At 48.4% G+C, this 17778-nt stretch overlaps 1 protein-coding gene across 1 annotated transcript; it reads left to right on the top strand.

Moving 5' to 3' along the window:
* Positions 1–1718: 1718 nt before the first annotated feature.
* ACTL9 (actin like 9) lies at positions 1719–2969 on the top strand (the record flags this gene model as incomplete). Its single annotated transcript, XM_079702570.1, has 1 exon — positions 1719–2969. The coding sequence occupies one exon, from the start codon at positions 1719–1721 to the stop codon at positions 2967–2969; it is 1251 nt and encodes a 416-aa protein (XP_079558696.1).
* Between the last annotated feature and the right edge of the window lie 14809 nt (positions 2970–17778).

The raw sequence follows: 17778 nt of genomic DNA, 5'->3' as shown, positions 1-17778 counted from the left end.
TAGATATACAGAGAGATTGATAGATGAATATTATTCAGCCATGAAAAAAGAAGGAAATAACGCCATTTGTGACAACATAGATGGACTTTGAGGGCATTACGCTCAGTGAAATAAGTCAGAGACAGACAAATACTGTATGATCTCACTTAAATGTGGAATCTAGAAAAGCCGAAGCCATAGAAACAGAGAGTATAATGGTGGTAACCAGGGGTTGGAGAGTGGGGGGAATGGGAAGATGTTGGTCAAAAGGTACAAACTTCAAGTTAGAAGATGAATAATTTCTGCAGATCTAATGTACAACATGGTGATTACAGTTAACAATACTATATTATATACTTAAAAGTTGCTAAGAGAGTAGATCTTCAACGTTCTCACCACAAAAAAAGAAATGGTTATTATGTGAGGTAATGGAGGTGTTAACTAATGCTACAGCGGTATTCATTTTGCAATTTATAAGTGTATCAAATCATCACACTGTACACCTTAAACTTACACAGTGTTATATGTCAATTACATCTCAATAAACCTGGAAGCAGGGGGACCGCCTGGACACCCAATAAATAGCTGAGTAAATGAACTTTTCCAAAAACATGTATTAGATCACACAAAAAATAATTAATTTAATAAAAACTCAACATCACTCTTTGGTCAGCATATAAATCTCAACACAACTAGGAAGTAAAGCCTCTCTCACTTTGATATCCCTGTGACTCATTCAGCACTAGTCTCGGTAATTTCTAGCACTCCACACAAACACACACACACAGATTTTTATTTGTTTATTTGTTTTAACTAACAGGTCATACCTATCACCACAAAAACAGTTTTTGAAGCAACTCCTGATCCATTGTGGAGCCTGCTGTCCTTTGTCGAAACAGTGTCTTTCTCTCAAATGCATCCCCCTTTTATCTACCCTGAAATTCCCCTTTTGTATCCCATGGACACCCCCTTCCACCAGGAGGAAGCAGATAAAGTCCCTGGAGTGAAGGCAGACACCTCCTACCACCACCAGGTAGTAGAGAGAGGGAGGAGAAATCAAGGAAGACTTACAGGAGGCAGTGGTGTCCTGCTGATATTTGAAGAGCAAATTCCTGCCCTGCAGGAATGGAATGGGAAGGCTGTTCTGGGAAGCAGGACACCACTGTGTCAAAGAATCTAGTAGAGGGGTGTCTGTGCCTCTCCTTGCCCCCTACCCCGAGCTGGCTTCTGTTTCCTCTGGGAAACCAGAAAGCCACTCTAAAGCCAACTACTTTCTAATTAATATTTGAAGGATTCATATTTTAATATTCTAAGGAGGCCTGTGACCAGCTCTCAGATACCACACTATAAATAACTTCAAGACAAGGCACCAAGAGAAGGATTCCTGGGTCTTACTGGGTTCTGGATCAGGGAACTGGGTCAGAGGTCCTTCTTTGGGAGTCTTCTATCCTGCTCCTTCTCCAGATTTGGCACTGGGGGTGGGAGGGGGGCGGAGGGGAACCCAGATTAAATACTCTGGGAGCTTTCTGGAGCAAGGAAGGGCCCACCTTTACACCCCACCACCCCACTCCTGCATTGTGAGCGGCAAAATGATGTCATAGACCAGCAGCCCCGCCCCCTCTCCGTCTCTCCGCCTGTGCTTGCGCCACGCCTGGCCTCAGCCTTTTCTCTCCACACCCCCGTCACCCCAGAGGAAAGTGGTCTGCCTTGCCAAGCAACCCACGCGACCACTTGCAGCCATGGATCCAAATCGAGACAACCCCCCGGGGCCCCAGATCTCCCCAGAGGCCAACAAGCCTAGCCTGAACCCCTGCTCAATCCTGGCAAACAATACCATGCCGCAGGAATCCCCCAGCATGGTGGGCGACAGGTTGCCCCCAAAGACCCGGGCGGTGGTCATCGACATGGGCACAGGCACCTGTAAGGTGGGCTTCGCGGGGCAGGCCCGGCCCACCTACACCATGGCCACCGTCGTCGGCTGCCAGCCCAAGAAGCCGACCACCACCGGGCCACCGGTGCTGGAGGCGTTCATGGGCGAAGCAGCCCGCACTCGCCCTGAGCTGATACTGACGCAGCCCGTGCGGAATGGCATCGTGGTGGACTGGGACGCAGCCGAGCTGATCTGGCGCCACATGCTGGAACACGACCTCCGCGTGGACCCCCGGGACCACCCGCTGCTGTTCTCCGATCCGCCCTTCAGCCCCACCACCAACCGCGAGAAGCTGGTGGAGGTGGGTTTCGAGTCGCTGAGCTCCCCCGCCATGTATGTGGCTTCCCAGTCAGTGCTGTCCGCCTACGCGCACGGGCGGGTCAGCGGGCTGGTGGTGGACACAGGCCACAGGGTCACCTACACGGTGCCCGTCTTCCAGGGCTACAACCTGCCTCACGCCACAGAGCGCCTGGACCTGGCGGGCACCCACCTGACCGCTTTCCTGGCGGAGATGCTGCTCGGCTCCGGCTCGCCCCTGGGGCAGGAGCACCTGGACACGGTGGAGAACATCAAGCGCTGCTACTGCTATGTGGCCTCCGACTTCCTGAAGGCACAGGCCCGGCCCGAGGGGGAATGCCGCCGGACCTTGAGGCTGCCTGACGGGCGGATGGTCACTCTGGGCAAAGAGCTGTTCCGGTGCCCTGAGCTGCTGTTCAGCCCCCCCGAGATCCCAGGGCTGTCGCCCGTGGGCGTCCCCACCATGGCGAAACAGAGTCTTTACAAGGTGCCGCTGGAGGTGCGGACCGATGTGTCCCAGAACGTGCTGCTCTGCGGGAGCTCTTCACTCTTCACCGGGTTTGAAGGTCGCTTCCGCGCTGAGCTGCTGCGCGGTCTGCCCCCAGAGGCCCACGTGGTAGTGGCGGCCCAGCCCACCAGGAATTTCTCCGTGTGGATCGGCGGCTCCATCCTCGCCTCGCTGCGCGCCTTCAAGCTCTGCTGGGTCCTGCGGGAGCAGTACGAAGAGCAGGGGCCCCACATCGTGTACCGCAAGTGTTGCTGACACGGCCAGGGGTGGGTGTGGACGGTGCGGGCTTGGGGCGTGTTATGGGCAGTAAAGTTTCTGCTACCCAGCCGGCTCCGTCCTGCCTTCCCCCAAGGCCGGGCCCAGTCCACTGCTGGACCCACCCAGATGCGCCTGGCTCTGACCCCACAGACCCACCCGCCCTGGTGGGCTACCTCCCAAGACATCCCTGGTTCTGCCCTGCCTTGACTCACCTCCCAGGAGCCATCCCCTGAGACACCCCAGTTTTGACTCCCTGACCCTCCGTCCCCCACGATCAACCCCTCTACACACACACACACACACACACCACCATGTGCTAACCCTGTCAAACCCATCTCCCACAATCCCAATCTCCCACCACACTCAGGTTGGGATCTCCTTCCCAAGCCCACTCCAAAGCTATCCCTCGTTCTCAGCACCCCAAATCCACCCACTCTTTGGTTTCCCGGGTCTGATTATCCAAAGTTCTCTGACACTCTGATGTTCTGAACGTCCCCCCACAAGTGCTGCATCCCCACACCACCACAAAGATCCAAATTCTGACCCTCAAGGGTCTCCCCTACAACAGCACACTAAAGGATCCTCCAGTGTTCAAAGTCCATCCCCCAAGTTCCACCCTCCTCCAAAGCTCTGACCTCCCCACATGATTTGTTTCCCCAAACTCCTTCCATCCAGATGCTCCCACAACCCATCCCCCATCTTTACCCCCAAAGAACGCCAAGTTCTGAGACCCCCAAAACCCCCAGGATGGCCCCCTCTGCTCTCAGCCCACCCCCCTCCCTGCTCTGTAACTCCCCCAGAAATACTCCCACGTGGTTTCTCAGTGCATCTCCTGACCCCATTCCTCAGCTCCTGGAATATCCTCCCAGGAAGGCTAGGGCCCCCAGGACCATCATGTGATGACCCCAGTAATGCACCTGTGTTCTGAATCCCCCAACTCCCTCCCCAAAGACATTTTCCCAGGGTTGCCCTCTGGTGAACCCCAGGACACCCCATCCTGGTGTTCTCAGGCTCCCGGAACTCACCCCCAGGACCAGCCACAAGGTCCCATCCATCCCATTAGTTGAGACACGAAGAGCCAGTGACATTTACAAGGACTGCCCAGGGCAATGTGACCCTGAGGCAGATACCCCAGGTTGGGGGTCCCCCTGGACACTGGCTCCCTCCTGCCAACCCCACACAAGTCTCCAGGGCCAGTCATCCTGGGCTGTCCATCCCCACCACCTTCCATTCCACTAGTGTTTCATTCCAAGTTCACCCCATCTCCCCAGACCTCTCTTGGCGTATTCCTACTATGCCACCCCAGGGGCTTTCTCTGGGACCTGCCCTGAGGATGTCCTATGAAGCCTCTACTACCCCACCTGCAGGGTGGAGGGGCTGGACATTCTCCCCGCAGGGTACCCTCAGTCCCCTCTCCCTGCTCTGCCCTTATCCTCAGCCACTGAGGCCCCTGCTGGAGGCAGGACCCTTTGCCTTTATGCTGTCCAGCCCAGCCCAATTAATGTCAGGACCCCTGGCCAGCAGCCTGGACACATCCTCCCAATGTAGCAACAAAATAAGCCTGAGCTGCCAGAGCTTATCCACGTTCATGCTGGGTCCAAGGGATCATTCATTCATTCATTCATTCCTTCAAACAGTCAATGCTTATTGAGCTTCACTCACAGGCTGTCTTTGTCTCTCCCTGAGTCTTTCTGTGTGTCTCTTTGTTTTTGGTTTTTATTTGCTCAGTTGATGTGTTTTTCTCTCTGACTCACCAGCCAGCACTAGTTCTTATGCAGGAATTTTCCAGAGTGGAAACTCCTATATTCATGGAGCGTGTGAGCCCACCCTACTTATCTCCCACATCTGCCATCAGGCAACAGGAGGGAGTGAAGGCCCCGGTCATCCCCACCCACCCTGTACCACTGTGTCCTGGGCAGTGGCTCCAGCCCCCTCACAGGCCAGTGGGTGGTCCTCATTTGAGGGGACAGCCTCACAGACAGGCTCAGATCCCCATATCACAAACATGCAAGGTTGGACCCCCTCCCTTGCCTTTCCTCCTGCAGGCAGCCTCAACGTGTAGAATCAGCAAGAACTCCCAGGAGGTTATGAAGTGGTGAGGGGAACTGCTCATTCTTCCCACCAGGGGGCAGCACCTCCAAGCACAAGGCCTTAAGGGCAGAGCCGAATTTAGAACCACGATGCCATGATGTCAGGGCACTGCCAGCCACACAGACACAGAGAAGGGATGTGGGACAGGCTGAGTCTCAGAAGCCACAGGAACTGAGGAGGATGCAGAAACCCCTGCCACCCTTGGGCTGCTGGGAAACCCAAAGGACACTCATTTAGACCAAACTAAGTTTCCCTCAGCTCCAAACCTTCCCTGGGATAGAGGTTTCCTCTACAACCCTCTGGAAATGTGCCCCCGCCGTTTGCACACTCCCAGGGATGGGGAGCTCACTACTTCAAGTCTGTGTTAGAAATCTCAACTCATGGACTTCCCTGGGGACGCAGTGGTTAAGAATCTGCCTGCCAATGCAGGGGACATGGGTTTGATCTCTGGTCCAGGAAGATCCTATATGCCATGGAGCAACTAAGCCCGTGCGCCACAACTACTGAGCCTGCTCACCTAGAGCCCATGTTCTGCAACAAAAGAAGCCACTGCAATGAGAAACCCGCGCACCGCAATGAAGAGTAGCCCCCGCTCACCACAACTAGAGAAAGCCTGCGCACAACAACGAAGACCCAACACAGCCAAAAATAAATAAATTGATTAATTAAAAAAAAAAATCTCAAGTCATCCCAGGAGTCTTAGGTAAACCTCTGCAGTCTGTTTACCACCCCCCATCCAGAGCACTGAGAGCACCAGAGACCCTGAGCCCCCCACTCAGGCCCACACACACCCCTGGACTCTACTCTCTCCCAAACCCAACATCCTCAACTTTTTCCATTTCTGGCTTTAAGTCATTCACGCACCCATTCCACAAACATTCATTGGCCACCCACTACATGCCCGGCACCATGCTCAAATCTAAGGAAACCACAGTGAACAAGAAATGGGGTCTCAGGAAACCACAGTGAACAAGAAATGGGGTCTCAGCCTCCCAGACCCTCCTCAGAAGGTCTGACCAGGTCACTTCTTCCATCAACTTCCAACTGCCTGATATCTGTTCCACACACTGACCCACAAGTCCTTTCCTTCTTATGGCCTCAAAAGCACCCACTTCCTTCCCAGCCCAGCCCAGGCCTCTTCATTGCTCACCTGGAGGATCGTAGGAGCCTCCTCCCTGGTGCCCTGGTCACCTCTCTCACCCTCTGGAAGGCCCTTGCAGAGGATTTCTGCAAAGCATAACTTAGAACCCTCTGGTGGAAAACAAAACCAAAGTTCTTATGATAGCTCTGATTCCTCTGCCAACCTCTCCAGACTTCTCCTTGACTTTCCCTCCCACCACCTTCACCCCCAACACACGAGTTGCCTTTCTGTTCCTCAGACATACTGTTACGGGCTGCATGTGTCCCCCCCAGAATTCCTATGCTGGAGATTGGGCCCTAATCCAATATGACGAGTGTTCTTATAAAAAGGGGAAATTATGACAACACACACAGAGGGAAGACCATGTGAGGACACAACAAGAAGACAGCCATCTACAGGCCGAGGAGAGAGGCCTCAGAAGAAACCAGCCCTGCCAACACCTTGAACTTGAATTTCTAGCCTCCAGAATTGTGAGAAAATAAATGTCTGTTGTATAAGCCACCCAGTCTGTAATGTATTTTGTTATGGTAACCCCAGGAGACTAAGAGAGATTTTACCAAGTGTGGTTCGGAAGGTAGTTATAATGCCAGCTACAACTATGTGGCCAATTACAGAAATGAGGACTGTAACTGTCATGAGTATTTCTCTCTTGTTTTGTTACGAATATGTGTGTATAGTACATATATACACACATATGTATGTATATGTATATATATATATATATATATAAAAACCAAATATTTTTGTTTTCTTCCTTCTTTTACCTCCATATCATGTAACATAAGATGTATTGACTTTATAGCATAGTATTTAAATATTGTTCACTTTACATCATAGTATTTAAATTAGGGTATCAAAGAGAAGGGTAAGCATAACTCAATTACTTTATCTCCTCACCCTGAACAATGTTAAGACAAATGACAATTCAAAAAATAAATTAAATAAATTATAAATAATTTTTGAAAGACAAATGACAAATGGAGTAAACTATAATTCATAACACAAAGGATATGAACTTTGAGCTCACTGAGAAAGAAACACAAATGGTTCTTAGTCACAAGAGAAGATTCTCAATCTCATAAGGGAAATGAACATTAAAACTACACTGCAAGACCATGTTTAACCCATCAGATTGGCAGAGATCAAAAGGTTTGATAACTCCTTGGTTATGGTTGGTGAGGCTCTGAGGAAACTGGCACTCTCTTATTCTGATGATGAAGAAGGAAACTGGTACAAACCCTTATGCAGAACAAATGGGAATATCTACCTAAATGACAAATGCACACACCTTCCAAGCCAGCTATCACACTTCTAGGAATTTCTCCTTCAGATACACTCGCTCGTATGTGAAATGACATCAATGTGGTTATCCACTGTACGCTGCAGCACTTTATTGTGGCAAAACATAGGAAAAAACATTATGTGTTGCCAACGTTATGTGACCATCCATGGGAACTGGGAACTGCTGCAAGCTCTGTTCACTGACATAGACTGCAAGCCAACATATATTTTAAGTGAGCAAAAAGAAGGCCCAGAATGGTATGTTACAATTTATGTAAAAAAAAAAAAAGGATTAAAGGGATATGTAGATACTTGCTTGGAAATGCCTAGAATATCTCTAGATGATCTCACAAGAAATCTGAGTGGTGGCTGCTGCTAGACCAGATTCTCTCAAGTTTTATTTCATTATTACACTTCAAGGAACAATCATTTTTAGACATGTTTTTCTTAATTGTCCCTCACAAAAGTTTAACACAACAGAGGTACTATGTATCTATACTATATCTATACATATATAGTCTGTGTATACCTGTGCTTTATACATAAACAGATAGTTTTGCACACACCCCCAAACCAATTTTCACTCCTTTGGGGACAATATCATCTCCACTGAGGGTTGATGCTCTTGGGGAGGTGAACAGGGAGCCTTTGCAAAGTGGGGAGGAGATTGCTCACTGCCTGCCCTTGTGAAGTACAGTAAGTCCCCTACATACAGACAAGTTCCGTTCCAAGAGCACATTCGTAAGTCAGATTTGTTTGTAAGTCCAACAAAGTTAGCCTAAGTACCCAACTAACACAATCGGCTATATAGTACCATACTGTAAAAGGTTTATAATACTTTTCACACAAATAATACATAAAAAACAAACAAACAAAAAATAAAGGAAACATTTTTAATCTTACAGTATAGTACCTTGAAAAGTACAATAGTACCAGCTACATCACCACTACATTTAAGCTTGCTTCCGGACATCCTGGGCTTGAAATAAAGATACAGTACTGTATAGTAAAGTACACAAAAGCACAACCACTTGTAGAGGATGAACACACATGACAATGTACGCCAGACACGTGAACTAGCTTACGTGATTGGACATGAGAACGCACTTTTGCATCTTTGAAAGTTCCTTCATATGTAGGGGACTTACTGTATTAAAATTTTGAAACATGTAAATATGTTTTTGGGCGGTGAAGTAGAAAAGAACAGCTTTATTGCTTTGCCAGGCGAAGGGGGCCACAGGGGGCTAATGCCCTCAAAACTGTGTGTCCCTTTGAATATATTTTTTTTAATATGGAGATTTATTTTAGGTTCCTCTTGTGTCCACCCAGGTAGCTCTGTTTTCTTTCTCTCTCCCTAGCTGTGATCCTCTGATTTGTTTGATTCCTTGTCACTGGATGGTGTCTCCACCTCAGCCTTGAGTTTTGGGAGGGCAGAGGTCCCATGTGTATCATGTACCCAGCGCACAGTCATGCCCAATAAACGTTTGTTGAATGACTAAATGAATAAGCTGTGACTTTGGCTGAGCTAAGAGGAATCCTCCTACATAGGGACCCCTCTTCCTCTCTTCCTCCTGACACTGGAGTCATAGAGACCAGGGTTCTAGCATCATCTCTTCACATGCTGTACAACCTTGGACAAGTAATCAGACCTCTCTGAGTCTCACTCAATGGACCTGTAAAGTGAGGGTGACATCAGTGCTCACTTCAGGGAGGCTTTATAAGGATTAAGTCAGATCACACAGGTGCTCTGGGAAGTATGGAAGGATACATGGCAAACTGCCATTGTCTTTGGGGCTGTGAGGAGGGACGGGAGTTTTTGCATTTACTCTGTATATTAATGCATTGTTTGAATGTTTTACAATGCAAATGCCTCCATAGAAATAATTCCTTCAAACCATTTTGAGTAATGCATAAAATGGACTTAACACACTCAGTACACAGCAAGTGCTTAATACATGGTGATGAGGCTGCTGTTTCAACTAGAGTGTGCCAAAGACAGACTCCATGTCGTCCAGCCAGCCCACTGGCCACCAAGAGTCTGGAGACCCTCCTCCAAGAGTTTGACCAGAGAGAGAATCCACCAAGTGACCTTAGTCCAGACTGCCTGTCCTTTGGGGGACCCAGCAGAGGAAGTCTTTGGAGGAGGTGGGGTCATCCCACCAGGTAGATCACAGACCAATTGGAGATTAAGGTGGGGTGAATATTGCACGGCCAAAAAGTACAGCATCAGAGCTTGGCTTCCTTTTAAAATTTGACCACTTGTTTATCTGGAATTTTTTGCATTAATTTTTATTTTTTTTACATATTGCATTGATGCAAGGAGCTGGGGGTAGGGGGGAGCGCAGAGTGATGCCTGTGGGTATAGGCTTTCTTTCTGGGGTGATGAAACTGTTCTGGAGTAGACAGGGGTGATAGTTACACAACCCTGTGAATATACTAACTACCTCGGAATTGTACACTTTCAAAGGGTGAATTGTACGGTATGGGAGATAATCTCGATTAAAAGCATTGCACTGAAATATTCTTTCCTTTATAAGCCCTAGAGATCTAATGCACAGTATAGTGAATATAGATAACAATATTGTATTATCATCATCAGATTTGCTGAGACTGGAACTTAATTATTCCGACCACTAAAGACAAATGATTATAATGGACCGCAACAGAGCTGTAACTATCACTACAGTGACAATCATGTTACAATATATAAATGTGTCAAAATTAGCGTGTCGTACACCTTACATTTACACAATGTTATATGAGAAATATATTTCAAAGTTTATTCACTTTGATTACTGAGATGTTGGGAGCCCCCTTAAATTTGCTCATGAGAATGCCTCACTCGCCTCACCCTAATCCCAGCTGCGTGGACAAAGACGCTAGGAGGTGGTGAGGACCTCAGATGGTTTTCATGAGACTGGCCCAGGAAGAGACACACGAAGATCAGACTCCTCTAGACCTTGGCCGCAGGGCTTGCTTCCTTCCAGGAAATCACCGACACCACCACCCACACCCCCAGTTGGGTACCTGCAGCTGCTGGTCGCATCCCCCAGCCAGGTCACTGCCCCAGGAGCAAGAAGGACTCAGCCAACACCCCACCCCAACCCACCCCAGCACAGTGAAGTTAAACCCAACAGGGAAGTTTAACTCTCACAGACAGGGAATTCTGGTTTTAGCAGGATTGTTCACACAATCACACACACAATGACACACACACACACACACACACACACACACACACACACCTTACCCCAGCTTTCACCTGGGGCCTCTTGAAACTTTGTATGGACAGATGAGGCTGCCAGATGTGGGGAAGAAAGGTGGAGGAGGGGGTACTGGGCCAGGTGACAGGGTTCAAGGTCAGGGGCTAATGGATTTTCCAGGAACCCCACTCACAGCTGACCAAGCCACCAAGCAATGGGTGGAAAAGCCCAGCCCACCTAGTTGGCAATTACCCCTCAGGGGGCAAGTCAGCTCCAGGGCCTCACTATCTTCCATCCCCTTCTCACCAGTCCACGCCTCCCCCAACCTGGGTTGCCACCCTCTTCCTCACGATGGGCGCCCAGCATCCCTTCCTTCTCCTCCATTCTGACTGCCCCCCCCTTAGAAACCCATGAATCTCTTTTGCAAGAAGCAAATCTGATCACACTTCTCTCCTGCTCAATATCCCTCCATGGCTCCCCATGGCTCTGGGGCTAAATAATTTTCCCAGAACCCCAGTGAAGCCTGGACCAAAGCCCTGCTAACCCCCCATGGCTCCCCATTACATTCTGCATTCCATTCCCAAATGCTTCTTTCATTCCCTGGAACTCAGCGCTTTCCCTCCCACCTCAGAGCCTGCACAAGCAGTTCCCTCCACCTGGAACACTTTCTTTTCTCCTGTCTTTCTCTAGTTAATGACTATATCCCTGCTTCAAATCTCAGCTCTGGGAAGCCCTTTATGACTGCCCAGGTGGGTCAGGTCCACCAGCACCAGGCATCAGTCCAACCTAACATTTATCAGGATTGTACATTATGTCTGTGCATGTGACTCAGCCCAGGTCAGCCTCCCCCAGTGAACTGTGAATTCCAGGAGGTCTGGAAACTGACACATAGTAGGTCCTCAACCAACACTTACTTGACAGTTTGATTGCTTTCTGCCCAGTAGAAGGAACAGATAATAAACACGAAAAGAAATAAGAATTTTAGATGGTAAAAATACACAATACTATATATTAAATAGATAACTAATAAGGACCTACTGTATAGCATAGGGAACTCTACTCAGTATTCTGTAATCACCTATATGGGAAAAGAATCTGAAAAAACGGTGGATATATGTATATGTATAACTGATTCACTTTTCTGTACACCTGAAACAAACACAACATTGTAAATCAACTATACTCCAATAAAAACAATATGCCCTGAAGAAAATTAAACAGGGTGATGTGATGGGTGATCAGACAGGAAGGACCCAAGAAGATGAGGGAAGAGCATTCCAGGCTGAGGGAACTGCAAGGGTAAAGGCCTGGAAGCAGGACCCACTTGGTGTGTTTGGAGAACACAATGGAGTGAGTGGGGGGAAAGAGGGAGGGGATGAGGGCAGGCCATGCAAGCCCTTGTGGGCCACGACAATATTAAATTTTACCCAAACTCTGTGATCTTGGAAAACGTTGAAGATTAAGAATTCCCCCTCCTCACCCTTCATGTTCCAGAAAACTGCTTACTATAAGGAACCACCCTTTCATATGACTTAGATGAGTCTCACAGATGCCTACTCTTTTATATCTCAACTTGACTGGGCCACAGGGAGCCCAGATATTTGGACAAACATTATTTTGGGTGTGTCTGTGAGGGTGTTTGTAGATGAGTTAACATTTAAATCAGTAGACTGAGTAAAGCAGATTGCCCTCCCTGATGTGGGTGGGCCTCGCCCAATCAGTTGAAGGCTGGCTAGAACAGAAAACTAACCGTCCTCTTACTAAGAGAGAATTCCACCTGCCTGACAGTCCTGACTGGCTCATCTGTTTTCTGGTCTTTGGACTTGAACTGAACAATCAGTTCTTCCCGAGTCCTGAACCTGTAGCTCTTGGGACTTGCTAGCCTCCATAATCACATTAGCCAACTCCTTATAATAAATATATATACCAGGCTATAGACATATATCTAGATCAATAGACAGATCTACAGATAGATATCAATATAGATAGATGGATATCTAGATAGATAATCTAAATAGATGAATATGGATATCTATATATAGTATAGATATTTGATGTATAGATATTATGGATATATAGAATGTATAAATATATAAATGTATAGACATGTATATTCAATAGATATCTATATTAAGATATAGGTAGATCTCTATATATCTCTAAGATCTATAGATATCTATATTATATAATCTACATATCTATAGCTATGTAGGTATAGATGATAGGTAGATAGATACATAGATAGATAGATAGATAGATATTGATATATATGGCAGATACAGAAAGAGAGAGAACTGCAGATGGATGGATGGATAGATAGATAGATAGATCCATTCTATTGGTTCTATCTCTGAATAATCCCAGAACAGATTTCCTTGTGTACCTATGACAAGGCCAGATGCAAACCCTCCAAAATTCCCATTCTTTGCCTCATAAGTTGTTAGCTGAACCGCGTGTCCCCACTGACCAATTAGAAAAGCTTGCTAACCAAACTTTGGTTAAGCTTCTCTCCTTCCTTTGGGCCCCTAAATTTAGACCCCTCCCTCACACAAGCCAGCAGACAACCCCTCCTGAGAACAGGATGATCCCGAAGTAAACTATCCTCTGATCTGATATCTCATCCTGCCATCCTCTCATCCACTCCCCCACACCTGGTCCTGTCTGGCTTGTTCGTTCCACTTTATGAAAAGAAAACCCTCTTGCCTCACTCTTGGGAGGCTTGCAGACCTCACAGTTAGAGCGTCCTCCCTGGGGCATAGTCCCTTTCCTCTCCCCTTGCGATAATCCTTTTGAATAAAGGCTCTCCTTACTAAGTCCAGATTTGTTTTTTATTGACAGCTGCAGGAAGGACTTTGGAATTTTCTTCTTCCTAGGACCAATAGAACAGGGACCATGGTGCCGTCGGGGCAACCAAGTGGATCCAGGGAAACTGTGAAGATGCTCAAGCTGTAGGTCAAGCTGAGAAGTGTGTGGATTTAAGCTGCATTTTGGGGGGCGAGCGGACAGAAGCATGAGAATTAGAGGCAGGTCTCTGAAGGTCCCCAAGCCTCCAGCATGATATACTCCAAAAGTTTCATTGTTTGTGGCAAGAAGAGCCCAGGAAGATGGCTCAGCATCGGGAGAGGACAGATAAGCTTGGGGCAGGGCAGGGTACAAGGTCAGGGTCCCCACGTAGATCATTCATCAGGAAGGCTTAGAACCGCAGAGCATCAGAACCCGACAAGGGAACCTGAGGCCATCTAGCGTGCCCCTGGCAGAGTCCGGATTCGAACCCAGGTTCCCTGTTTCCCGGATCCAGCTGGTCTCGCTGCTGTCCCCTATTTCCTGAGGATCTGAAATTTGAATGATTCCTGGGTTTGACTAGGGGGACAGGAGTGAGGACATGCTGGGTAGGGGAACAGCAAAGGTAGTGGTGTGGAAGCCGCGGGAGAGCAAGGTGCGGGAAGTGGAGAATAATAACTGCTAGCAAGTATCAGCCCTTCCTACCTACCAGACGCTGCTGCGCTAACCACCCAGGGCGCATTACCTCCTCTTCTCCCTCTGAGGTTAGAACTATTATTATCTCCACTCTACAGAAGGGGAAAGTGAGGCCCAGGGAGGTGATGCGAAGGCCCCAGAAGCAGTGCAGAGCCCTCCTTCGCTTCGAGCCTCACACCCAGGCCCCAAGACAGGAAGACAGTGGCCAGGACAGCCCTGTTAGAGGGCAGGGGAGGGGCCGGGCCAAACCGCGGACAGGATTTCTCAGAATTTACAGTATGATGGGAGGAGGGGAGGTTGGGGATGCCCCCAGAACCTGCGGAGCCACAGGCAGAGAGGCGGTGGGAGACAGTGGGTGGTGAGGGGGCCCAGCTCGCACCTTATGGGAGAGGGCTCCGCTCTCCTCCATCCCCCCACCTCTTTGAGCCTCAGCCCCCACAAGAGGGCTTAGGGGGCCACATATGCAGAGACTCGAGGGGCTCCCTGCACACCAGGCTCTAGTATATGTGTGCAAGTGTGTGCTTCATGTCCCTACAGAGACCCTAGCACACACATGTGCATGCATTTGTCACATCACACGTGCACACCCAGGCCAGAGTGTGTGTGTGTGCACGCGCGTGCACAAGTCAACTCAGGCAGACACAGGTGTTTCACCCCCAGTCACCCAGGCATACCACAAAGTGGGGGCCTGGTGGAGTTCCCCTGAAGCAGGAGATAGATGGGCCACAGACTGAGCAGCTGGAGTTTGTCCCCTGTGGACAGATACTCCAAAATAGCAGGAGCCAGAGAGGAGGCTGGGCCCTGCCCAGAGAAAAGACAGAGACCACATATTTCTCAGTCTTGAGGTCAAGGAGACCTTCCTGACTGTACATGTGCAGAAAGGCTCCTTGGAGGTCAAAAAGGGACTGATGTCAACGTACCCACAGGCCTCTTCATTAGAATCCATCTTGGCTAAGAGATGCACTCTCACACATGGGAGGATCCTGAGATAAACCAAATTCGGACTCAGAGCCAGGCAAAGCAAGAGGACTGGCCAAAGGAGACCCGGAAGAAATGCCCCATATGAGTGACTCAAACTACCATGAGGGCACAACTCTTTCTCTGAGTCCGCACATGTGTCTATCCACACATACCCTTTTTCCTCCTAATAAACACTTTACTTGTTTCACCACTTTCTGTCCCTTTGTGGAAATTTACTTCTACACAGCTAACGGGCCAGGGCCTTGTCACTGGCCACTGGTCCCTGGTGGTCTAGTGGTTAGGATTCAACCCTCTCACTGCCTCAGCCTGACATCAATATCTGGCCGGGGGACCAAAATCCTGCTTCAAGCTGCTGCAGGCCAAAGCCACCCTAGATCAGCCCCTCCCCCATCTCCCTGAGGGATAGTGTGTCCAGGCTGGGACCCGACAGGGGGCCGTGTCCTTCCACAAACCCTCTGCACTCTGTGCCCAGTTCCCTGGTCAATCTCTTATTTTCCATCTCTCAGGGGCCCATCTCTCCTCTGTGCATGGCAGAATCAATGGCATTTTTAAAAATTGAGATGAAAATTAACATTTTTTGTGTGTGTCAGGATTATTCCATTTTATTCTTTTTTTTCAACATCTTTATTGGAGTATAATTGTTTTACAATGGTGTGTTAGTTTCTGCTGTATAACAAAGTGAATCAGCTATTCGTATACATATATCCCCATATCTCCTCCCTTTTGCATCTCCCTCCCACCCTCCCTATCCCACCGCTCTAGGTGGTGAAAATTAACATTTTAAAGTGAACAGTTCAGGGGTATTTAGTGCATTCACAAGGTTATGCAACCACCACCTCTCTCTAGTTCCAAAACATTTTCATCTGCTCAAAAGGAATCCCTGTGTCCATTAAGCAGTCACTCCTGACTACTCCCAGCCCCTGGCAACCAGCCACCAACCTGCTTTCTGTCTCTGTGGATTTGTCTATTTTGAGTATTTTGTATAAATGGAATCATACAACACGTGGCCTTTGGTGACTGGCTTCTCTCACTCATGTTTTCCAGATCTTGGTTCAAATGTCACCTCCCCTGAGGGACCTTCCCTGACCTCCCCCACCCCCAAATGCCTCAGCCCACAGCCCTCAGCAGCATCTGACATAATCTTGACCATCTATTTGTTCACTCAAAGGCTGTCCCTCTCCTCAAAGACACAGGCTCCAAAGGGCAAGGATTGGTTTCATCTTCTCTGAAAAGTTATCAGTGACTGAATGAATGACCCACGTGACACTGTCCTTCCTTGTCTCTCTCTGCGCCATGATGTGGCCTCAACTTCCTTGTCAATCCTCAGATTCAATTCGACAGTATTTATCACACACCTGCTCTTTGACAGATCCTGTCCCAGATACTCGGGCTCCTTCAGGGAACACAACAGACGGGCCCCCTCTGACCTCCCCCAAGCCTTGGCATGCCCTGCAACTTTCTGGCATCATACACACATACCTGACAGCCCTCCCTCCCATACTTGTCCAAAATGGGGTTTTTTGGAAGGCAGTTTTATAAAGAAGAAAAGAAGAACATGTGCATTTACCTTCCATGAATCTGCCTCATGGAGCAGCTTTACCTGCTTCACCCCTCATATCACAGAAAGGGTTAAAAACAGGGATAGGATAAGCACCCTGGCCTTGAGGGCAGGGGACGTGTGGCCACCTGTGGGAAGATTAGTCACAGTAACACTGTGGTCAGTCACCCCCTTTCTCAAGACAATGAGCCAGCTCTCTTGTGCTTGTGGGGTGGCTTTATTTATTTTTACTCAGTCTCACACACCACAGGATGGAGTGGGGTGGGGAGGAAGGACAGTTACAGCAGAAATATGCTCAGAAACTCCCCGGCACCCCTGTCTCACTCAGAGAGGAAGCCAGAGTTCTCACCTCAACCCACAGGCCCTGCGTGACCTGCCCCCCATCACCTCCCTGTCCCCACCTCCTCCCACTCTCCCCCCTCCATCATGGCCTCAGCCACATGAGCTTCCTCTATGTTTCTCCAACTCAGCAGGCATCGTCATTTCTCAGGACTTTGGCACAGAGAGTTCTTTTTGCCTAAGGAGGGCTCTTCCCCCAGCACATGTATAGCTCCCTCAAGTCTCTGCTAAAGTGCTGCCTTCTCAACAAGGACCTACCTGACCTCTCGATTTCAATTTTTATAACTCACCCAAAACTACCTCTCCCAAGCCCCCTACCTCTTTGTTCTCCATGACACTTATCACCAGTGATCCTACTATACGTTTTTCTTATTTATTTTTTTATCTGCCTCCCTCACTAGGATGCCAGCACCACAGAGGCAGGAACCATATCTGTTTTGTTCATTGCTCTTTCTCCAGTGCCTGGAACATGGTATGTGATCAATAAATATTTTCTAAATGAGTAAAGGAATTTTTTAAATTAGTGAATGAACAGTTATTATGACTGAGCCATAAGTTTAGCCCCAAGCCCCCTGGTGGCCAAAACAAAAATGGAAACAGGATTAGTTATATTCTCTATGAGGATGAAACAATCCAGTTCCCAGGGAAAGGCACGTGCCAAGCCATTTATGTACTTCTCAATTAATCTTCACAAGATGTCCCTGCAGGGTGAGCACATTCAGAATCCCCATTTAC

This window comes from Hyperoodon ampullatus (assembly GCF_949752795.1).
Source record: "Hyperoodon ampullatus genome assembly, chromosome: 4".
Classification (NCBI taxonomy): domain Eukaryota; kingdom Metazoa; phylum Chordata; class Mammalia; order Artiodactyla; family Ziphiidae; genus Hyperoodon; species Hyperoodon ampullatus.
This window is presented reverse-complemented; position numbering and strand designations above follow the sequence as displayed.